The sequence below is a fragment of the Danio rerio genome, chromosome 23, assembly GCF_052040795.2.
Source record: "Danio rerio strain M-AB ecotype USA chromosome 23, GRCz13ab, whole genome shotgun sequence".
In the NCBI taxonomy this organism is placed as follows: domain Eukaryota; kingdom Metazoa; phylum Chordata; class Actinopteri; order Cypriniformes; family Danionidae; genus Danio; species Danio rerio.
Window position 1 is genome coordinate 30277153 of NC_141043.1, and position 26272 is coordinate 30303424.

Consider the following 26272-nt stretch of genomic DNA (forward strand, 5'->3'; position numbering starts at 1 on the left):
CCCGCCTCCCTTCCCCGCTCCTCAATTTGTGATCGTTAAACCCCTCTCTCCCTCACCAGGGGGCCACGTCAGTGATCCCTGCAGGGGGGCCTCCGCATTTTGCGCAACGCCACTGTTTAACGCTCAACAAAAATGACTGTGATTGGCCATGAAGATCATCAATTCACCAAATCCACAGCGGTTTACTGAGTTTAACCACAGATACAGGGACACTGGGGCGTTTTAAAGCTGTGATTCATCAGCGGATAACTCTTCTGTCAGCTAATAGACAAACTAACTGATCTACGTGACTTTGAAATGCTCCAGTATCCCTGTCTCTGTGTTTAAACTCAACAGCGCTTAAATGTTCCCAGGAAATGGACAATTTTAAAATTTCAGTACCTATTGGTACCGAATACCAGTATCGTGACAACCCTATTAGCATCTCAAGTTTTGATTAAAATAAAGAGTTTAGGTAATTTGCAACCATTCATTTTCCGTCGGTTTTAGTATACAATGACAGCTGATATTAACTAATCTATTTGCGTTTTGTTCTAGAGCAGTGGGTCAATATGGAGAGCTTGAAGACTGGGCAAGCATTACAGGATTTGTTTACTGCAGCAAGTTGACATGACAAAGGTTTGAAATTATTCCTGAGCGATATGTTTGGCGCTTTTTAGTGCAAAGATCCATTCTGCGTGAATTTCTCCTGAATTCGCACATGCGGTAAACATTTCGCAGTGAAAACTGGTCGCATGGCAACAATGTTATGCACTCGCACAAATGCTCCCAAATATATTTTGAGGTTGCATTGATAAGACTTCGGGCACATATGTGACCAAAACGGTCGCAATTTTGAGCCATGAACAATAAATACAAATCATGAAAATATATTTGAATCATTATACACTTTCTTTTATTTTAATAAAGTCAGTTGTTTAGATGAGGTTTTGAAAATGAAATTAAATATATAAAAATCAATATAATTTATTCATTTCATCAACTACAGAAGAGTCCAGCTTTAAACAGAAAAACTGTCAAAACTCTTTTTGAGTGAGATGCTAAAGGTTTAATCCAATTCAATAATTTACGCTAAAGTGAAAGTGCTTCTGACAGATCCAGAGACCAGCTGAGTAGATTCAAAAATGAGAAAACTCAACTGTTTAACTCTTGGAGAGTTGTAAAATGCCCAAAAAAAGGAGTGTTCCTTTAAAGCCAGTTTATAATTCTGCATGAAGTTCACACAAAAGGTCAGATGTAGCATTTGTCCTACCCTGACGCACACCATAAAAAATGAAACTTTATGTCGCAATTATGTAGAATTGTATATCACAATATCTGTGATTGACAGTAGGGTAGTGTTGATGAGTGTGGGTGGGGCTGAGAGTTGTGGGAGTGGAGCGAGGCTGGTGGTGTAAGTGTTCAACAAGTGTCGAGTCCCAAAGGGGTGGACTCTTTTGTTATGTATTTATTTTACATAAAAAGTTGTTGAATATTCAGTTCCCACCTATTTTTTCATAAATGAGTGCGAGTTTGAGCTACTTCTACAGTAGCTTTGCAAACATTAAATCCGAATCCAAATCTGGCATAAATCCAAAATATCTGGAAAGAAACTCAATACAGTGGATCATAGAAACCCCATTGCCTAATAGTGTTTCGGAAGTGTTCTTGCCAGTGCAGCACAGATAGAACGCAGATTCTACCATTGTGTCATGGGGTATAGCGATCACTCAATGCAGAAATATAAATCAGGGTTTAGTCAATAACTGGATAGTCTAACTGTATATTATCCTGCGTTCCATTCCAAGTCAGATGTGAGATAGTTCTTCACAATATCTTTGAGAGTCATTTAAAAAGAATGCGTTAAAAGGCCTTGAGATTTTTTATTTATTTAATTTTGACATCCTTTAATTTGTCTGACATGCTTTTAGAACACAGCTATTGCAAAATATGAAAAATTCAAGATATGTATAAGAAAATGTGTTCATATTAAATTAATCTTTTTGAAATTTAATTCATCTTTATTTCTATAGCACTTTTACAATGTAGATTGTGTCAAAGCAGCTTAACATTAATGAAGTTTTAGTCAATGAAACCGCTTCAGTCCAGTTCTCCCAGTTGAAATTCAGTTTAGTTCAGTTCAGAGTAATAATGTAAATGTCACTGCTAAAAGCCCAAAAACTGAAGAGCAAATCCAACAATGCACAGCTCCACAAGTCCTAAACTAAGCAAGCCAGTGCCAGGGGCATTAGCTAATGCCAAGCTTCATAATGTGGTTCATGTCAGTGTTTCTCAACCATGTTCCTGGATGACCACCAGCTCGGCACCATGTCTCCTTAACCAAACACACCTGATTTAGATCATTAGCTCATTAGCAGAAACTAAAAGGCTAAAGGAGACATCCAAAACATGCAGTGTTGGTGGTCCTCTAGGAACATGGTTGAGAAACACTGGTCTATGTGAAAGTTACAGAATTAAACAAATAGTAACCAAACAATAATAATAATAATAATAATAATAATATAAAATATTTATATTTTTAGAGAACACTTTATTTTGATGGTCCATTTGATTATTAGCAGACTGTCTGCTTAATATCTGCTGATTCTGCTCCTTCAACAGACATTTAACTGACTATAAGAAACTTTGCAGGTACATGTCAACTTACACTACCCCTAACTTTAACACTAACCCCAACCTAACAGTCTACTTATAATCTAATGGGTATTAGTTGGCATGTAGATGCAATGTAACTTAAATTCAACAAACAGAACATCAAAATAAAGTGTGGCTTATTTTTTTTATTCTTCTGGAGCGAAAACATTTGCCTTACTGTATTTGCAGTATATGCGCTCATATTTGCCTAATGATATTATATGGAGTTTCTGCATCAGATTGCAAGATAGAAGCCCAGTTATGTTACTGTAAGTGTTGCTAATTTCAAGTGTACAACATTTCAGCTTTCTGAGATGGAATGGAAGCCGCAGCATCATCTATGATTTAGGAATCAGGCTGTATGTACTGTACATGTACTGAACGTCTTAAAGTACATTTTATATTTAATTCTTTATCAATGAGTCAAATGTATATTTTTGTATAGCTAAGCAAAAGCTTTTTAATCCATAATAAGGGCTTTTTGTTCAATGTTTTGGACAAAATCGTTTTGATCACATTTAAGAACATATGACATAAAAGAGCATCAGGTGTACTGCGTATGCATCTAAAAATGTCCCACAGCCGCTCATTAAAGAATATTGGGTGTACGAGTTCTGCTGAAAGGTGGTTAGTTCAGGAAAGAGGTCAGAACACACATACAATCAGTTTGTATCTTGACATGGTCACTGCATTTGTAACATGTCCTCCACATATCATGAGAAAATCACATCCACATGACATTCCTCTGAAGCCCTTACTTTGGAGTCCAAGTGTGAGCATTTAAATCACATAAACTGTTCAATTTGTTTTCATCAAATGCTTTGGTTTATTATTTAAATCTACATGAGCATTAGCTGTATACAAATATTTACTGAATTTTTGTATGACCTTTAAATGCATGTTTCACTTGGTGAGTCTCCCACAATAAGGGCAGAAAACGAAACCAGTCAGAGGCCACACATTTCATATTGTTCACACCGTATAGACATAGTACACATATGTACAAGTATTAGAAACAAGGTTCAATTGTTATGAGAACTGCTTGAATATCATTGATCAATAATCTTTGTTATTGATAGACTGGCTAGTAGTTTCCATTCCAACATATAAGGGTATCAGTTGCAAAAGGAATTCACTAATGATTGCATACAAAGGGGGAGGACAAATATTTGCACAGTACTGGTGATTTGTAATGCCAGTTTATCATTCCTGATAGCAGATATTCAAGCATCTCAGTATAACGCAGAAATCTAGCATTTTTGCATGACTATGCATGGGTGATAAATCTTAAAGAGATGATGTAATCTTATGAAATAACTCGATTTATACACAAAGGATAAATATATTACATCATTTTCATATTACAAACAGCACACCGTTTTTCTTCTAGCCTCACCCCTGCATACCACACAGTTTTACTCTTCATATTTTTAAAAAAAAGACCACGTTTGACTCTTCTCTGCCCAAAACATTCACATCTTGTTGAAAAGGAAACCATCCAGTTTTTTGGCCTCAAGTACTGTATCACACAAGACATCTGCATGGAAACAGGACGGTAGGCAGATATTTATCCTTTTATCTCCACTGCTACACCATTTTGCTTTTAAACTGACAGCTCAAAGAATCTACTGGACCAGTTTTCAGCTATTTTTAAACCATCTTTAAAACCTACCTTACTGTGACTGGCAAACTGTATTGTCAGGTCTATGAACATGCAGAGTTTATGCTTTCTCTGATGTCGAAAATGCCAAAGAAAAGTGTTTTATCAGTTTAAACAAGGCTCCTAAAGTCTGTTTAAGGCAAGCCAGGTCGCTCGGCATTTTAAGAGCCTTTAATCTTTCATTTTACAGCAGTAATGTTGTGAAAAAGCATTAAAATAAATCAAAATAAATGATCTTGAAAAATATAAACATCCAATTCACTGGTTTATTCACCTGGAAAGTGACAATCAAAACCTTTAAATTTGGGTCAACCCAAATTAATCAATCATTCTCTAGTTTAATCAATAGGGCTATTTAGGGGCGTGGCTACTGTACCAGACAGGCTGAGCCAGAGGGTGTTTAGGTGATACAACACTATGCAGACCACCTAGTTTTTCAAGGATTTTTATGATATTTTTTGCGATAAATATGACTGATTTTGTGGCGGTAATTCCCAGAAAGTCAAGATCTGAAACTGTAGTGATAAAGCCAAAGGAAGGTTGCATTACTCTTATTTTTATCCACAATCTTACTTTTTCTCAGATTTCACTCCCCAGAGCCTCTGACATTGTCACACATAGAATATGCGTTAGGGCTTCCCCTACCGTAATACACCTAAAACATGTATTGCCATAAAAGTCGTCAATGGCAGGGAAGTGTTTTCTCTCGTTAACAGCAGGGAAAAAGTTAAATGAAATAATCTATCTTTTTGATGCACATCATAATACCAGCCATACATGTACAGCACAAATAATGACCTTCAATTTGGTCATGTCCAGCGACTGTCATCCTTGAATCAATCTTATCTCCACCTGTCTGTTCCATTGCTCGGTTTGCTCCAAGTTTCTTTTGCAGTCTAAAGTGCGTCAAACGCACAAAACGCCCAATTCACACCACAAGATGTCTATATCTCATCTTTGCTATGACTTCACATGTAAATCCCTCGCGCTTCATCCGCGTCTGCTTATTGCACAAGCTGAAAACTCCCCCGCCCCTCATGTAATGTAATGTAATGATTGTGAGGGCGCAGGTGAGACGTTGTTTTTCAGGAGACACTCAAATACATCACGTGTGCTGCGTTTGCAACATCTATAAGTCATGTAAAACATTTAATTGCAAACTGAAATAAATATGCTTTGATTAAATGGTTTGGAATTTGAGGTTTTATGAGATTATATACATTTTTTTTGCAAATATTTTGAGTTTAATTAAAAATTGAGGATCGCACAAACTTTCGACTTTGACTTGTTGATTTTGCGTTGGATTCAGCGATCACGGAATCACGAAAAACTAGGGGGTCTGACTATGGCTGAAGTATTACTTGGGACTTTCTTATAGAAGTGCAAGCCAGAATTGAAACATTTGACAAAATATTCAAAGACAGACAATGTGAAAAACTAGGACAGACACTGGACAGAACTTTTAGGTCATCAGTCGAGAGGACTAAGGAAAAATTATTTTACCATTGTTTGATGAGTGTTTAATGAGTGCACTGAGATTGTTGTTGTTTTTAATGAACTGTTATACTAGCAGTGCAGAAACTATAGTTCTCGTTTCAGCCAACAGATTCAAGATAACATGTTTTTGAAGCTGCATAACTCCATCCACCACATCCAGTGATGCCTCATTTGTGCACAAATTGCCTTGCGTCTACTTAGCACTGGTCAGATTTAGCTTTTTTGCAGGATAGAACCAGTCAACAAGATGTGTATGTCAAGGACATTTGACAACAAACATAGCATGAATGAAATAGCAGACTTACGTCGACAATGAAGAAGTCCAGCCAGCACCAAGCATTGGTGAAGTACTTGACAAAACCATAGGCCACCCACTTTAACAACATCTCCAATATGAAGATGTATGTAAAGACCATGTCAGCATACTCCAGAATGATTCGAATAGTCTTCCTCTGTTCAATATACACATCCTCAAAGGCCTGCAGAACATATGATATGGTTGAATTAACTCCAGTACTATCAGTTGGATTTTATTTCATATGACATTTTTAAGAACAATTGACTTTACATGAAGTGAATTTAGTAATGTTTCAGTTAAAACACTGACAAAATATACGTATTGAAATAACTAGATAAACAGCAAAAACATTTAAAATGTTTATTCGAAACCAAATCTGGAAAAACTCCTAAATAGGCTGCTACTTTGTGCAATAATTTATTTAAAAGCACAAGTTAGAGTCAGCTTTCAAAAAGAAATTGTGTAAGGCAAGATCTCCGATTCTATTACAGTCCTTTTTGGCATCCTTAGTGATGCTAAAGAAAGGAACATTTCCAGAGCCATAAATAGATCCAATTGGATGAATAGTGCAGTGCATTAATCACACTGCCCAGCAATGCAGCTCCGGCCCCTAGTCTCTACAATGAGACAATGTCTGCCTGAATTTCACATCATACATACCTCATAAGGATATCATTGCAACGTTCAGAGAGAATTCAAACAGAATACAAAATATAATGTGCATGAATAATCTGCCACAGTTCCTAAAATATAAAAGTTCTAGGTTTTAACAGTAGCCAATCATAGATAAAAGTGCTTGTGAACATCTTTATGAGTTATTTGTGAATTCTTACCAGTGCTCCACTACTGAGGAGGATCATGAAGATGATGAGGGTTTCAAACCAGTTGTGCTCCACAATCAGATAGCAGGTCTTTCGGAGAAACCACCAATTCTTGCCCCAGCCTTCCGTGATGGGCACATCGCAACACTTGTAGCGGGCAATACAAGCTGTAAAACAGCAAACATTTCAATTAATCTTATGATTCTTATATGTTCTACATTTAAAAAATGTATAATAGTCTCCAAACAGAGGAAGAAGAAAACAACAATCGATAAGCCCTTTACCTTCAGTCCAGCAAGCTTCTGGATCGACATATTCCTCTACCGTCTCCACCACCACTGCTTCCTCTACCTCTGGTTTAATATCTATGGTGCTGCCCTCTGAAGAGCTGATGTCATCCAACTGATCAAAAAGAAAGATGACATTTGTGAAGATAAATTATTTAAGTAAAAATAAGTTTCAGTGAAATTTCAGTAATGGTGCTCAAACAAAGTAACCAATAATGCGTGTTTTGGTGGGACTATTAGTTCGGTTGACGTATTGGCCACCAGTGGTGTAAAGCAACAAATTACTAATACTCAAATTACTGTAATTGAGTAGTTTTTCTTAGGAATTTTAATTTACTAAGTAGTTTTAAAAATGAGTACATTTTCTTTCCCTTGAGTACATTTCCAGTGCAGTATCAGTATTTTTACTACTTCAACCTGCAGTCACTATTTTATTTTTATTGTCTATGGGGATTAGAAAAATCAGTCCTTTGATTCCTTTCCAATCGCACATATAAGGTAAATTGCATTATAATGAACTACCTCAAGACATTTATAATTGCAGCAAACTGTTTGGAAGCCTTAAAAAGAATCCAAAAGAAAATGTCCAAAATCACTGACCCAGAAACTGTTGTGTGTCACTGATGTGTGTCACTGATGAGAAGATGACGGATGTTTACTATATGTTGCCCGAAATGGCCTTAAACACCCAGCAGGAAAAAGAAATCAACATGATATTAAATTGATGTAGTAACCTAACGTTGTGAGGATGTTGCATTTTGTTTGGAAATTAAAATCAGTTGATGTCAGAACCCAACGTCAGGCCGACGTCAGTGTCCAACGTACAACCTAAAATCAACGCCTAATGATGTTACAGCTTGACATTGTGTGGACACTACCACTATGACGTCTATCATACGTTGGATTTTGGTTGCCATACCTGAAGAATAAAAAACAGTATTTGACAGCAATATGATGTTAGTTTAAGATGTTGGCACAACGTTGGATTTTGGTCACTTTCTAACACAACCTAAAATCAGCCGAATATCAATGTCATCTGATGTCGTTATTGGACATCAAAATAAAGTTGTCCTTAGACACTGGCTAGACATTGAGTTTTGGTCACTTGACATCACTACCTAAATCTAAACTAATATCAACCTCTTACCTTTACTCTACTTGCACTACATTTTTAGGCAAGTAATGGTACTTTTACCCAAGTATGATTTTTCAGTACCCTTTCCACCACTGTTGGCCACCAATATTTACACCAACGGTTAATCGTTACATAAAGGCAATATAGTCTAAGTTTTAACAACATCATATAACATTTAACATCCAACAGAATTTGAATAATCCAATATTTTTCTCAGAGCAAAATCATTAAATACTTGCACAAAACTAAATATAATCAGTACAAAATTTTAGATTTGAGTCTTATACTGTATGTACAAAATGTCACATACAAGTGGGCCATAATTTTCTGGAGCAGCAAAATGTATAATTTACATATAACAACAGCATTAGTTTTATTTGATAAGTTTAATAAACAAATATGGTCTATTATTTGTCTAAAAAAAGTGAATAGGGTATATGCAGAGCTAGTGTTTCCTCTCATACTGATAAACTTCCGGTGAACGTGACTTTTTTTCATTTCATACGGTTTCTTTTACAGCATCAATGTTGCAATGTAAATAAAATACAATCAGTTAAATAGACTTTGGCATTCATTTAGTTTCTCAAGTGTAAACCGTGATGAAAAGCTGTTTACACGTATGCACCCATCAAGATTATCAGGTTAGCACAGAAGCTCCATTTAATATACTGGAGTAAAATAAATATTCATATTTTAAAGACATGGTGGGGAAAATGTAATTTAATGCAGTGCTTCTTGTACATTCTGAGACAGGTCACTGATTTTTAAAGAAAACAGACCTTAAACGGCATCCAGTTTTACATAGGCTGTAAGCTCTTGACCTAGGTTACTGCAAAATTAAAGGTCCTTCTGCATATTTCTGCATATAACCTATGTTGTTTTAGAAATATTGAATATGTTGAATGTTGAATGGATCCATTCCAATCATTCATTCATTCATTTTCTTGTCGGCTTAGTCCCTTTATTAATCTGGGGTCGCCACAGCGGAATGAACCGCCAACTTATCCAGCAAGTTTTTACGCAGCGGATGCCCTTCCAGCCGCAACCCATCTCTGGGAAACAGCCATACACACATTCACACACACACTCATACACTACGGACAATTTAGTCTACCCAATTCACCTGTACCACGTCTTTGGACTGTGGGGGAAACCGGAGCACCTGGAGGAAACCCACACGAAGGCAGGGAGAACATGCAAACTCCACACAGAAACGCCAACTGAGCCGAGGTTCGAACCAGCGACCTTCTTGCTGTGAGGCGACAGCACTACCTACTGCGCCACTGCCTCGCCGGATCCATTCCACGTTCAGTAAAAATCATTTAAATTAATAAATTAAAACAATTTGAATTAAGGTTGTTTGAAAAATTCTATTGGTGCATCCTTACATAAGACTGTTTGTGAACCAGTTTTAAAGCCATAATCTATGGACCCTTTTCACACTTGCAAGGTTCTAAGAAGATGAAATCTTCAAAGTTGGAAAAATGTAGAATTTTTCATTGTCGTTTGCTCAATAGCAAATAAATAAAATAAAAATTCATGATAGCATTTCCCAAAAAAAAAACAACAACCCACAGTCAATTATTAACTACTGAAAGTGAAACTAAAAACAGACTGAGCTTTTGAACCTGTCTACTAATGACTCTGAAACTACTTAGTCCTTGATATCATCAAAGGCATTAGCAACTGGCGATATCTGCGACTATCATCACTGTTATCATCATTCATGCTACCTATGGGAGACATTATTAGAAGACATGGGATCAGCTTTCACTGCTATGCAGATGATACTCAATTATATATTTCCACTAAACCTGACGAGACGTCTGAACTTTCTAAACTAACTGTGTGTATCAAAGACATCAAAGACTGGATGACCAACAATTTTCTTCTCTTAAACTCAGACAAAACAGAATTATTACTTATTGGGCCTAAATCTTGCACACAGCAGATCTCGCAACTCAATTTACAATTAGAGGGATACAAAGTTAGCTTTAGCTCTACTATAAAAGATCTGGGAGTCATATTAGACAGCAATCTAACTTTTAAAAACCATATATCCCATGTCACAAAAACTGCCTTCTTTCATCTGAGAAATATCGCTAAATTACGAAATATGCTATCCATCTCAGATGCAGAAAAGCTAGTCCATGCTTTTATGACTTCGAGACTGGATTACTGTAATGCTCTATTTGCTGGCTGCCCAGCATCCTCTATTAACAAACTTCAATTAGTACAAAATGCAGCAGCCAGAGTTCTGACCAGGTCCAGAAAATATGATCATATAACCCCAATTTTATCCTCCTTACACTGGCTGCCTGTTAAATTTCGTATTGAATTTAAAATATTACTTCTCACCTATAAAGCTCTAAATAATCTAGCTCCTGTTTATCTAACCAACCTTCTGTCTCGCTACGAACCAACTCGCTCCTTAAGATCTCAAAATTCAGGGCTTCTGGTAGTACCTAGAATAGCAAAATCAAGTAAAGGAGGTCGAGCCTTCTCTTTCATGGCTCCTACACTCTGGAATAGCCTTCCTGGTAATGTCCGAGGCTCAGACACACTCTCCCAGTTCAAAACTAGATTAAAGACCTATCTGTTTAGTAAAGCATACACTCAGTGCATCACCTAGCGGGTTCCACACTGGCTTCTACATCTTGCTTATATACACTATGAACAGCAGCTACGCTAATTATTCTCTTTATTCTCTATTTTCACCTGGGGATACTCATCCCGAGGTCCTCAGATTAGGCGGAGTCACTGATTGGATCCAAGACCAGCGACGTGATGATACCAAGGATTCCATATCCGGGACCAGGCCATATCCTGAACTGCTGCTGCGCTGATGGTCGTGGGGAGTGGAGAACATGAGTCTGATTCCAGCGACGCTCCAGGGACAGACGAGTCTTCATTGAGGCCATCTTCCAGCATAAACCACGGCGAATGAAGTTCTGCACAAGACTTTTGGCCAGCGGAGAAATTAAAATGGTCGTGCCCAACTGAGTCTGGTTCTCTCAAGGTTTTTTTTCTTCACTCCCATCAGGTGAAGTTTTTTTTCCCTCTCCGCTGTCGCCACTGCCTCGCATGGTTCAGGATTGGTAGAGCTACGCATTGATGAATTTGCTCTTCAGTGTTTGAACTCTCAGTAATGATTAAATCACACTGAACTGAGCTAAACTGAACTGAACTGAACTTAAACACTAAAACCTGAACCACACTGTTCCAGTTACTATGACCATTTATGTGAAGCTGCTTTGACACAATCTACATTGTAAAAGCGCTATACAAATAAAGCTGAATTGAATTGAATTGAATTGAATTTATCTGCTCTAGTCTGAGGAGTGTTAGATTAATCAAATTAACATACAAACTAAATCAAATTTGCCTTCATTTCCTCTGCTGTTTTAACAAAACTCTTATACAGCAGAGTAAGCTAGTTTTCTGTATTTTAATTAACAAAAATATATTTTTATTTCCAAATTGACACAAAGAATACAAACTCTAAGAGTTATTAGGGATGCTCATTTCGGTTAATTTTGCCAACCGACAACCGCTGCTCGTTAACAGAATATTAACGGTTAACTGGTCAGAACTATTATTTAATTTAAAAAAAAATGTGTGTCTATTTTGTGTCTGACACATTAAATATCACATTTTTTAATGCTGATTTACTTTAAAGTGCGAAGATATTAACAAAAGAACATAACAACAGAACATCTTCAACACTTGCAGTTTTTCAACAGCATAGAAAAAAAACCTAAATAAAAAGAATAAAATAAATAGGCCTGTCCTAGATATTTTTCACTTAAATGAGTAATTCAGATTACAAAACTAAAACACTGACTGAATCCTTTTAAAGATCCATGACAGAGGCTATCAGCATCAGCGCTGGTTTGGCAACAACTCATCTGTGTCAAACTGTGACCAGCAATATCCTTCTTTCAACTTGCTTCTTCTGCAAAAAACGTCTGTAAACACGTGTTACCGTATCGTCAGATAACAAATATGTTGCAAATCAGGGGCCGATCACATCGGGAAGGGCGCGTAAGCAGTGCGCAAAATACTCGCGGCCTTTAGTAAATCATTCAAAAGATGCACCTCTCAACGCAAAAAACACATTCTCTGTGATCGGCCCCTTATGCAGCCACATTTATTGACTTTATAAACTTTAGAAAATTATAAAATAAGATTTTTTGATACCATTAATCGGTTTAAAACGCACCGTTTCGGTTAATCAATCATCTATCTCTAAGAGCTATAAATACAAGCTGATATTAAATTAAATAAAAAGAAATTGTGTCATGCATCCATGAAAAGGTCCATATTAACAGTTCTGTTTTGTGTAGCAGAAATGCCAGAAATGCCCAGAAATGACAAACAAATGACACACTGTAACTTAAAGAGTGAAATAAGAACCTGTGTTCATGTTTTTCATTGGCCTACAAGATTCTGAACACCATCTTGAAACAATATCCCCCCTTTACTGCATATACATCAGTATCACAGATAAAAATTAGCAAATACCTCTGTATAGAAACAGTAAGCATTTACTTCAGAGGAAAAATCAATAACCACAGGTATTATATTTCCCACCAGCAACTGGGTCAAAGCCTAAAAGCTTAACAGCATCAGCTCTTTTGCATACTCACTTCTTTGCTGCCCTCTGCCTCAGACTCGCTGCTGAAATCTTCAGTGTTAAGATTCTCAAAGTCCGACTCGCCCACAGCGATGGGCACACATACTGTCAGGTTGGGGTTGTGGATGAAGGACATGTGGTCATCGTCAATCATGTATTTTCCTACACTGCTGCCAATGCCACTGGTAGTTCCGTTGCCATTTTTCTGATAGTCCAGGTCACGGCTGATGTCCACACCTGTGTGATTGGCAATGCAGTTCAGTTTACGGTCGTACATGTCATCAAGCGGCTTGGCTTCGTCTGTGACCTTCCTCCCGAGGATGATGTTGACCAGTTCTCGAACTTTAGCCTTCACCCAGGCGATTCCCTTCTTAATGCGAATAACTGCGATCTGCAGGTTGTTCATCTCACCATCGTCATCGGAAGCAGCCAAGTTGTCTGCGCTGAATGAGCTCAGCAGCAAGGCAAGGAAGAGATTCAACACCTGAACAGTGTGTGAGAGAGAGAGAGGTTATAAATAACGATTTACCATTTTTTGAAGACATCACATTGTGCATGATAAAAACATACTGAAGCATACTGATACATTTATGTAACATACTGAAATCAGGGATGGCAGCAATTAATGGGATAGTTCACCCCAAACATTTTAATTACCTCATAATTTTTTCTTCCTTATGTTGCTTTAAACCTTTATGTTTTGTTTTTTCATGTTGAACACATTCACCTTCGGCTTAGTCTCTATTTCAGAGGTCGCCAAAGCAGAACAAACCACCAACTATTCCAGCATTTTTTTTTACAGCGGATGCCCTTCCAGCTGGAACCCAGAATTGGGAAACACCCATACACAATATTGTTGAACACAAAATTAAATATTTTGAAGAATGCTGGTTGCTGGTCCCCAAATTAGTTAATGGGTTACTGGGTGCAAGCTATGAGCCTCATTCAAAACAAAATTGTGTTTAACAGAAGAAAGAAACTTAATGATTTTGGAAAAAAACTGACAATATGATGTTTTATTTTTTATGATAATTTTACCAGATAAAATGAATTGCAGTATTTGGAAAAAATGTGTAATTCTTCAGGCAGAACAAAATAATTTGAAAGGGAGACCATCTACATAAAATACAATAAACCAATCAATCACAAACCTTGATAAATACAGTAGAGCAAACATACTCTACAAATAAAATGCAGAGCTTTATTGTTTTCTTTAAAGTCTAGCAATATTCAGATGTGTAAAATGTAAATAACTATTTACATTTGAAGACATGTGTAGAATGTAAAATGACAATGTAAAGGTTTCATCGTACAGTATATATACAAAAATACAATTAATCTTTCTTAAAGTTAGAGGTGTAATTTTTATTTATTTTTTTTTATCCCTGAATACTTTAAACCAGGGGTGCCAAAACTTTTTCCTATAAAGGCCCAAAAGCAAATTTGATTGAGGGCTGTGGGCCGAATATATACCAAACTGTATATATTAAATTTGCCATAAGTAATATTCTAATTTATTCTGTAATATTAAAATTAATTAGAAAGCATTGCTCTAATTCATATTGACTAATGCAGTATGATTTTTAATATTTTATAATGGACTTATTACAGTAAAACATAAAAAATCCCATTTATAACACAAGTTAAATGCTGAATACACTGGTCAAGCTTACTTTGATGTGCTGGCAGAAGTTTTGTGCAGTTTGCTTACAGTATTTACATTTTAAACGTCTGATTTATTTACAGTATTTAATTGAATCATTTAATTTCAGTTTGCTTTTTTGCAGCACAGACAAAACAAAGAAACAATAGGTTACGGTTAATATGAAATGATGATCCCTCTCAAAGGCATTCGCCCCAACAATCTCCCCATAATTCCCCCTCGCAGATCCTGTGATGTGACTACTGTGGATGTGCATATTGCAATATCAATGCTGAAATGTTATATTGTGCAGTCTTAAAACGAAGGGTGAGCAAATGATGACAGAATTTTTATTTTTGTATGATTTTATCCCTTTCATCAATTATTTCATAAATGTCATTGATTTTCACCCTTTTATCAATTTTCAATTAACTGATGAAAATCCGTTAAATCAGTACAGTTCATCTATCAGTGGTCAATTAGACTTGAGTTTTTATTATAGGCATATGTGTCTTATACGCAAATCTTGCACTGCTATGTTTGGATTTAAAAAAAACAGGGTATCAGATTAACATTCTGGGTTATTGCATATACTGTAGACAGCAAAATCAGGTTGTTGTAATCTCAAATGTAAAAGCGTATATAACTCGAAAGATCCATTTAGGTCATGAACATGTAACGTATAAATACTGAAATTTGATCTACTGTGTGTGGTACATAAAGACAGACATCGGCTACTAACTAACTGACAGAAGCTTTTAACACACTATGGACATTTGTGTTTGTAAACATCGGTCTTTTTGCATTGTCCAAATTTATCTTTATATTAACTTTAACCTATGCAAAATTAGGAAGAAAATAACAACAGTAAAAAAAAAAAACATAGACGCATACTATATATGCACTATTTGCAATGTATATTAATAATATATTTAATGGTTTTATTAGGTTATCAACAGGGTTCCAACTCCTTCATGGACACCAAATTCAAGGACTTTTTTAATCACTAATAATTTTAAATCGAGCACCTTTGTAAGTCACACCCCCAGCAAATATATTGCAGTGAAAGTCATTCCTGTACCTAACATTTCATTCATTCATTCATTCATTCATTCATTCTTTCATTCATTCATTTTCTTTTCGGCTTAGTCCGTTTATTAATCTGGGGTTGCCACAGTGGAATGAACCGCCAACTTATCCAGCATATGATTGACGCATCCATACACACTTATTTACACTCATACACTATTTACACTACGGACTATTTAGCCAACCCAATTCACCTGTACTACATGTCTTTGGACTGTGGAGTAAACTGGGGCACCCAGAAGAAACCCACGCGAACGTAGGGAGAACATGCAAACTCCACACAGAAACTTAAACTGACCCAGCCGAGGCTCGAGCCAGCGACCTTCTTGCTGTGAGGCGACAGCACTACCAACTGCACCACTGCGTCGCCTACTTAACATTTTGCTTATATTTAATATTTACAATAAAATGTCATAATAATGATGATGTTTTGTTCTGAATGTGCCATTTTCAAATATGTAGACCATTTTAAACAGTCATGTTCAAAGAAAATTAATACAATTAGTTGAATTCAGTACTGTTAAAGTTGCGATCGCTCTTCTTTTCATAATGTGCTGTAGTTCTTGGAGAAACGGAATTTTAAAAGAGCAAACAGTGGGCGTGGCTTGTTTTTTCCACCGCAGGAGTGGGCATAGTAAAGTAGACATTTCATTCAGAAAGATCGGGAAAGGGGTTTTAGAAGAATTATTACAACCTAACAGACTTCTCCTCCTCACCATTTCTGTTTGTCATCACAACTGACAGTTAGAGCAGCGTTAGCTAAGCCCATTACTTCAAAATCACACAACCTGATAAATTAACTTCAAACAAGTGCATTTTCAGATTTAAGATTAGAAGGGGTAAAAAGTTGAAAAACTGGCAAGTGAGCTAACAAAACCATATGGTTAGTTCTGATTTCTTGGGGACTTTAATATTCAAATGCCATTTCTAAAATATTGATAAAATGCATTGTTTGTCAAAGTTTTTGTAAAAGATTTAAATGTAAGATATTTAAATGAAGAATTTCTTAGGTTTTTCGTTCTGTTTTTGAAGATAAACACCATAAACTTTCAAGTCAAGCACTTTCAAGGACCTTTATTTGTTTTTAAGTAACTTCCAGGCCTTCCATGTCTGAAATTCAAGTACTTTCAAGAAACATGGGAAACCTGTATGAATAACTGATTTTTTATTATAATCCTACAAGACATATTTACATTTTGGGTGAGGATCCTTACTCTTTTGAGTGTCATTTGCACATCCTGTCACGCCACTGTCACTGTAGATGCATCTTACATTATGAACCTTAATGATTAATCTCTCATTTATTTAATTTGCACATGGGATGCTGTCCTATTTGTTTTGGAACAGATCTTGTAATTACAGTTTTCAGTGCAACTCTGCTCACATCAAAACCAATTAGGTGTACTTACCACCAAGTTCCCGATAACCATGACCATCATGAATACGATGAGACACATGGCCTGTCCAGCCACCTCCATACAGTCCCACATGGTTTCGATCCACTCTCCGCATAACACTCGGAAGACAATAAGGAAAGAGTGAAAGAAGTCGTTCATGTGCCAACGGGGCAGCTCACAATCCTGAGCGATCTTGCACACACAGTCCTTGTAGCTCTTCCCAAACAACTGCATGCCGACAACAGCAAAGATAAAGACAATGATGGCCAACACCAGGGTCAGGTTCCCCAAAGCTCCGACTGAATTACCGATGATCTTTATCAGCATGTTGAGAGTGGGCCATGACTTAGCCAACTTGAACACTCTCAGCTGTTTAAAGAGACAAAAAGGTGGATTAGAAATCACAGGAACATTCAATATTACTCTTTCAATTTGTGTGTGTGCTATTAAAAACAAAGAGTAACTTCACTTAACAGTGTCGCCACTGATTCATTATGTTTTATTCACTAACCACCCACAGTCCAGTTTAACCGGAGGCTGAATGCATTAAACGAATGCTGATTAAATAAAAATAACTGTCATTCTTTTCAGTTCACACACGCCTCCAAGTGAATTAGGCTTATTATACTCACTATCTGCAATGCAATTAAAAATGTGCCATTACCGTTTGTGGAAAGAAGGTACAAAATAGATATTTTTTTGGATAGCTGTGTGTTTACACATTTTTTAATGGTATTGGAAGCTGTAATTTACTAAATCATAATAAAATACAGAAAAACTATAAGTGACATACTGTATATGTTTATGGAGACTTAGGCCCGATCCCAATTCTACCCCTTAGCCCTTCCCCTTACCCCTCGTTTCGCGCATTTACGTCAAGGGGTAGGGGTGTTCCAATTCTCTTATTCTCTTTAGCTTGAGGGCGTAGGGCTAAGGGGAAGGGGTAAATAGTCCTTTGAACAAAGTATTTTCAAGACCACACTCAAAACCAAGGGGTAAGAAAATTTCCCAGAATCCACCAGCCACAACGGCAGTATTGCTGAACCCGGAAAATCCACAAACTAGGTTTTTTTTTGTCATTATTATGAATTTTTACAGCAAACAAACACTTTTCAATATATTCATAACCGCATTCGTGTTTTACCGTCATGCTTTAACCCCGCTAAATTTCGCAATCTATAATCCATAATCATAACTCCTGTATAGCAGTCCCACAACATTCTGACACTCAATGACACTCAAATACCCTGTCAGCTTTTTACAGTGTCTGCTATAATGTTAGTGTTGTTTTTGTGTGTTTACATGAATATGGCCACTGTGAAATACACAGTATAGTTAAGATCTTATTGCCACATTAGATCGTTACGATATCATAATATATGCCTTCAGTGATTTCCTGAAGATAAACACCAAAAAATAACAAAACTGGAATAACTACAGCAGTCGTGATCGTCTGATCTTATATGAAGCAAGAGATTGTGATGACATCTGATGACGTGTGCAGGTGCTGTTCCAATTCAAAGGGGTACATTTTGAAGCCCTTCCCCTTAAACCTTGGTTGTAAGGGACAAGAGGAAGGAGTACAAAAACAGAATTGGGATTGGGCCTAAATCATCAATATTTCCAGAAATTTCATTTTGCATGATATTGGCATTGAATAAAAAACATACTCAGGTAAAGTGTGGCTTTGAACCTGTTACTCTTCTGTATTGCTCCAGGACTAACTTCATATATTTATGAAATATTAAAATGTTTAGTGTTTAGTTCTGTTTTATGATAACTTTAATGACTGATTTTGTACTTGATTGCTTAAATGATGCAATAACATATGCTAACATATAGAAGTTTGGAAGCAATAAAAATGTTTACCAATCGGAATGATCGCAGCACAGAAAGACCTTCCACATTGGCCAAGCCCAACTCCATCAAACTCAAGCTCACAATAAAGCCATCAAATATATTCCAGCCCTCCTGGAAGTAGTAGTATGGGTCCATTGCAACCAGTTTGGCAAACATTTCGGCAGTGAAGATTCCAGTAAACACCTGGAGGGGAAATAAATTAAGAAGGTTGGATGAACTGCTGTCACATAGACTACTTTGAGACAGAGTGAACTGCTAAAAACTGAAATATTTTAATGCATTTCAAATAGACAAGTACCAATTTTCAATAATACAATACAACACATTGTGACACAACATTTCAAAGTGCAGCAAATAATCAATCATTTCAATCAAATGCTTGAAGGCTTTAAAATGCTATTGATTTTCAAGCATACACATCTTCACATTTTAATTTGGTCTATGATATGCCCAATACATTGATTGAAGCGGATCTGATTCCTCCTAGGGCTATTGTTTATTAACTCTTAACAGTAAGGCTTTATTTGTTAACATTAGTTAATTCAACTAAACTGACAATGAAAACTGCTTATAAAGCATGTTTTAATCTTAGGTGATGCTAATTAATTAGTTACTGTTAAATAGCACTGTGTACTGTTACACAGCACTCGGCAAAGGCACAATAATCAGGAAAAAAACAAGCGGGCACTGTCTGACAGCTGATAATTAAAGAGCGCCATTTTCTTCGTTCCTGTATTTAATCTGTTTGCAGGGTTTCATTTTTTTTATTCTTTTAGACAAGTTGCTTTACTATAGTTTATGACAGAAACTATATGTAATGCCCATGGTGTGATTTATGCATGTGATGTATGCAATAGTTTTATATTAGCTTATATTGGTTACATGGTGCATATTGCACTCTCTTGCTCTCTCGTTAACATGCTTAAATATTTGTGCTACGTGACATCCGATCTGTGCCACATGGGGGGAAAAAAACGGAATTGAGTCACTTGAACCATGCAGTGTAAATGCAGCCTTAGTTACTCTGAACATTTACATAAAATACAGCAATACACAAAAACAAAGAGTTTATTATTAAGAGTATGATAATTTTATATAAATATATCTTAATAGTATATTTTACTATTATTAACATATATCCAAAACATTTCAGATATTGTTTTAACAAGAACATTTGACTTATTGAATTCTCATTTACACAATAACTGTGTTTTCAAGAGTTCACACTTAGCTGATGATTGATAATAAAGCTTGTTTGGCGTGCTGTAAGCTTATAAGATCCTCAAGCCCTGGACTCCCTCCCGTTGCAAGGCGAGAGGGGAGTTTGAGCTCAGGTAGATCTCGATGAATCCTCCTTCTGCTTATTGTAGCTAAGTATCGGATATGGATGCTGAGAAGGTGTACTCAGAGTTTGGCTAAAATATTTTGGACTAATTGTTTAGGGTGCTTGTTTTTGAACTGTGGGAGGAAACTGGAGGACCCGGGGGAAACCCACGCAATCACAGGGAGAACGAGCAAAACTCTGCACAGAAATGTCGCCTGGTTTGGAAGGGAATTAAACCAGGGGCATTCTTGCTGTGACGCAACAGCGCTAATCACTGGCCACCGTGTCGCTCGTTTGAAAGGAGGGAAAAAAGGGTTGGGTGGTGGGGGTTTCTTCAAGACGAAGATATTGAGATGAGAAAAGTCTGTTTATTTATAATGAGTTAAGGATCGTCTGATAGGATAATTAGTCTAATTAGCTAAAGTTGCAACAGCTGTGAACAATCATAAGCACATGATCCTCTCAAATCTTGTTTATAAATAAACTTCACTTATGAACCTGAAAATGGCAAACTTTGAAAACAAAAGTGTACATTTCTGAGAATCGTTTCCATGTGCACTGCAAAAACCTGATTTCTTATTATCAGTAATGTCATGCAAAACACAAAAGGAAAAAAGTTGTTGAATAAAAAACGGATTTATAAAATCATTCCGATATCAGTGAACTGTGACCTGCATCTTATCTATCACACACCAGCTCGTTCTTGTCAGTGCATGACACCAAACATCACCCCAATCCTGGCCAACCCATTCACAATGACTCCCTGACAAATGTGCCACACGACACTGTGACGTTCAAAGTGTCAAACAGATCATCCTGCTGTCACAGCTGAAGGGTTCGGTTAATCACCCAGCAGGCGGCTGAACTGGGGGAGGGTACAAGGTGGCCTTGACTCCAGGAGGCCTGGCGAATGTCTGAACGTGACTCACGCTGCCGCCTGCACAGCTACGACCTGCTCCGTCCCAATACAACCCCTGCTACCATGACAACAGAGCGATCATAGGTGTACTAAAGCAGCTGAAATACTTGCATCATTATATCATCATGTCAGCGGGGCAGAAATTTCATTGAGAGAGGCCTCACTAGTACGCACATGTGGTCATGTGTCTCGGAAAATCATGATTTGTGATTGCACTCACGGTGAGAATTTATGATGCCAGTCTCGGCATCACTTTGGAACGTAATATAAAAAGCAACTAGAATCAGGAGTGGGATAGATTATCTGCTTCTTTCTGCGTAATTTTACAAGCCTTTTTATACTAGTTCAAGGTTCGTGTACAGGTTCGAGCTCTAAAGCTGTGAAACCGCCACCATTTTAGAGCTGCTCATCGATTAGGCTACATGAAATATTTATGCTGGCTCTGCACCACCACACTCAGCCGGTAGCTTAGCACTGTCTCTACGCCAGGCACAAAAATGGCTTTGAGTGTTCCAACGGCGTCCCTGCAGAGACTACAAAAATATATGCCATGGGGGAGGGCCATTTTATCAAGCAACCAAAGAATTCTTCATATTTAAATTAAAAGGCTGTCAGAAAATAAAAAGCTTTCTCTGGAATGGCTGTGTAGAGTTCTCACCAGGTTTCCGACAGACAGCACATGCTCAAATTGCGGCGTCATCGGGTAATGCTCCATGGCCATGAAGAGAGTATTCAGCACAATGCAAATGGTGATAGCCAGGTCCACAAAAGGGTCCATTACAATCAGGTTCACAATCTCCTTTATCGACATCCATAGAGGGCCACACTCCCAGATAAGAAACGTGTTGGCGAATTTGTACCAGCAGGGTGGACATTTCCTCTGAGACTCTTCCAGTTCTGTAAAATAAAGAATATATTTTAATAATCAGTGTAAATTGAATTTGAAAAAGAGGCCGTTTATTAAAAGGGCTATGGACTGATTTATGTCATAGACACTAGACATATTTGACAAGAAGAGTCTAAATGATGTAGTATTGACCTTATTCTTCAATAAGTAAGTGCGATCGTGATTGCGGTTCAGTTTCCAATAAAAAATGACTAGCAATAATAGAACTACTTGCTCAATAAACAAGTGTTTACATGACTATATAGACAAAGCAAAATAAGATAATAAGAAAATATCAGTTTGCAACATCAAGCAGCATAACAAGCTGTTTTGACCTCTAAAAATGTATGGAAGTAAAAGAGACCGAAAGTCTTGAGCCAAAAAAGATTTGAATTGCTGCGCCCGCTTGTACAGAAAGAATAAGGTGAATACAAACTGTCAAAATAAAAAAGAAGGGTTCTGTGAGCATATCAGGGCACTGAATCACATTCAGACTCTTGAATGTTATGTGTCTATGAGTGCCATCATGAGAAATAAGCTGTAGTTTACATCCCTGACACTGGTATCACTAATAACAAGGGTTTTTGGCATCTACATATTGTCCATTTCAATGAATAATTTTCTTTTCAAAGTCATTGTTTCCTCACCTTGGTGTTTTTCTAATACTGAATATCTTTTCCACAAAAGAAAAATAAAAAGTCAAACTTTCATATCTCTTTAAGCTTTTTAAAATGATTAGATAAAACAATATCAAACCAATGATATGATATAACAATGATTTGATCATTTTTTTAAAAAAAATTTGCATTATTGAGAGGTTTCACATGTCATCACAAGATTAGCCTGGCAGGCAAAACAACCAAGTCATAGGCTAAGTAATTTCTCTCTTTTTTGCCAAAAAGCTGGATGATTGCTTAGCGTTAAGGTTTAGCATTACTAACCGACAAGGAGACACATCTGAGCTGTGCTTCTAGATATTACCTTTAGAAAAAGAACAATCAGAAATTTATGGATTTGTGCCAAATGGTAGCAACATTGACAATCCATAACAATCCATGCTACCTATAACTGTCAGTGCGTTTGTATGCTTTTTATACAGTTTCTATTCTTATTTGCAGTTCAATTGCAATTAAAGTATAAATTAAAAAATAAAAGAAACTGACACCAAATATAAAAGCAGACCCTTACATGCTATAATGCTATCACTAATGACTAAATCGCTGAGGAATATCTAAAAAAATAATGTTAGATGTAAGAATCGGAGCTCTGACAGGGACATGCCTGTTTTAAATGACTGAAAAATGGTACAGTGGTACAATATACAGTATATGAATCGAAAGGGCCCACAATTTACAGCTGATATGTGATACAAATATTTATAGCTTGAAACAAATATAAATATGACCGGTTTGTGCTGCATTTCTATGAAGATCCCAGTGTAGCTGCCATTGCAGCCCATTATTTTTTTGCCCACCAGGTCTCTATCAATACACATTTTTTAAGATGCACTTTGATTTGACGCTATTTACATCTTCATTGATTGATGTTCTACAGAGTTGAAATTAAACAAAATCATATTGCAGAATTATATGAAATACTGATATATGTTGTATCGCTGGTTAAGAATATCGATCAATATATTATTGTGTCAGGACAAAATGTCCAGTTTACACTTCACACGGGACAATTCTGGGATACTTTTGGGTCTTTCTTTAGAAAGATGAATGCAATTCAATGCAGTATATTTTATTAAAAACTGTTTTTGAAAAAATAGTTTTGTGCAACAAAAGGAGAGAGAATATAAAAAAATAAGAATTGAACATGCTGAATCTGCATTTGTCTGGCTCTTGAATGTCTAAGAAGTGGCATATTGTTAAGTAGTGACTGTTGGTAGAGTGTGAATTGGCCTTTATGTTATGTGGACATACCTTCAACCAATGTGTTGGTTAACGCACTCATCACGCTGTTTGCTCGCTCCTTGCGCCCGAATGATGTGTTAAGCTGCTCTACGGAAACCATGAGAGAGCCTGAGAGTTTCTTCTTAATTTCAAGATCAGTGGTCGGCTGTCAGGAGGAAAACAATTAGGTTAAACAGACCCATCATAACATAATACAGTGCAGCTGGAAGAAAAAATCTGCAATACAAAGCTAGTTGGTTAGAAGATTGGTTAGAAGAAGCACAACCATTGATACAATTTATAGGTTTGTTCAAAAGGAACCACTTGAATGCATTGAAGCAGAAACATGCTGGGCTGTCAGTAAGAGAGAAGGTAGGGTGGAGATAAATTCTAAATTGTCATTACCATTTGTGTCATACATATTACCAATATTAGAGATTGGCGATATCTTATTTTTGAAATATACCAATACAAATTGTACCCACGATAAGAATTAGAAAACAGAGGAATTTGCTAACATCAGTCCAGTGTTTAAAAATCAAGCAAACAAGATTTGCTAATATTATATACGTGAACAGTAGTCGTCTATTATCATTGGATTATAAATATATATTATTCTTAAAAAAAAAAATACCCAAAGATATGGTTTATTGTATGCAGATTTGATCAGTTTATACATTCTTTGCTTTTATTCGTCTTCTTTTTTTTTTAGCTACAGAAATAATTGATGTCTTTACTTCCTCTTTGCGTCCAGTATGAATGAAACAGATATTACATTACGTGTGTGCCTTAATGTCTTTCTCTAAAGATACTGTACATATCTTTTATGTCTCTCAGTGCTAACAGTACATCTGAATTATTGTCACTGACGAATGGTGTTATAGAAGTTCATATCGCCCATTGCTAACCAACAAGAACATGAATAACATGCTGAACATTATTAAAATGCTCAAGGATAGAGAATCAAAAAGATTTGCCCTCATACGGACATTTAAATAGTAAAGCATTTGTTTTACAGTATAATCTACGCTTTACATATCTACAATGCTGAAAAGGCTATGTAAATCAGTGATGGTCCTCCGCTCCCTTCCTCCTCTCATCTGAAGCCCCTGCATCTCCAGCTTTTAGGAGATCCAGTCAGCATGCATCAGCATGCATTCAATCAAAGAAGTCAAGAGAGAAAAAGAGTAAATATCATGATCCATTAACCTCATGCTTAAGATCTGAAGCTGTACCTTACCTCTATACAATCCATAAAAGCTAGCAGACTACCATGCTAACTACAAAACTTCAACTAAAATTACAATATTGAGCAACGGTGCTGACTGTCTAAATAATACATGCATACACTACGATGAAGGAATTATATAGGAAATGTATATACAGTAAATATATGGTGGAAAGATGAAGAGAAAATATGAAAAAAGAACTAAAGCCTGGAGGGTGGATGTGGTGGGCTCATTTCATGGTTAATTTACCTTTACATGAATATAAACTGAAATACGGATACATACACTGAGTTAAAATTTACTTGAAAAAGAGCACTTTATTATTAAGTAAATGAAATGAGGGAAAAAAAAAATAAGGATAGACTTTGCTGGTGGGATGAATGTGTAATGAGATGATGCAATGAATACTAAATTGCGGCTACTAAGACATAGACTACTGTTAAAAATGTTGGTGCCATGAAGATCTTTTGAAACATAATTCATACTTTTTGTTCAGCAAGGATGCATTCCGTTGATCAAAATGGACAGTTTATAATGCCACAAAAGATTTCAATTAGATTCTTTTTACTTTCTATTGACCCACAGAAATATCAACTAGTAAATCTGCTTTCAACACTGATGCTAACTGTATTTTCAGCAACAAATCAGCACAAAGGAATGATTTCTACAGTATAACGTATTGTGAAAAAAATGAATTTTTAAAATAGTTTTTGTCTCTTTTTCTTTTAATGAAACAATTGTATTTGTATTGCTTAAAGGTGATTTATTAACTGAATTTCTTCTGTTGAGTGTGATATGCCCTGCATGCTAATAAAGCATTGTTTGAGAAGTAGATGAAGCTGATAGAAATGCAAAGGCCTGATGGTCTAAACTTAACTCGGCAGTTAAACTTCCTGACAGCAGAAATGTGTTTGAAAGTCTTATGCTTTTAATGCTGTGCAGAGAATTTCGAGAGAAAGAGGAAGTATGTATGGGTGCGGCCAATGGAGGACTTGAGAAGGCTTGACAAGTGACAAACTCTACTAAACTCCACCTGTTTATATCAGCTAGGTATAAAAGC

General features: G+C 36.5%; 1 protein-coding gene across 2 annotated transcripts in view; it reads right to left on the reverse strand.

Annotated features, from left to right (window-relative positions):
• scn8aa (sodium channel, voltage gated, type VIII, alpha subunit a) overlaps positions 1 to 26272 on the reverse strand; it is a 97375-nt gene that overhangs the window by 18121 nt on the left and 52982 nt on the right. For both annotated transcript variants that reach the window (XM_087306159.1, NM_131628.1), the window contains 8 exon segments: positions 24014 to 24149; positions 21858 to 22096; positions 18966 to 19139; positions 17109 to 17465; positions 12982 to 13452; positions 7195 to 7312; positions 6923 to 7077; positions 6097 to 6270 (listed from right to left, as the gene is read on the reverse strand). In XM_087306159.1, coding sequence (XP_087162285.1) covers positions 6097 to 6270; positions 6923 to 7077; positions 7195 to 7312; positions 12982 to 13452; positions 17109 to 17465; positions 18966 to 19139; positions 21858 to 22096; positions 24014 to 24149 — 1824 coding nt within the window.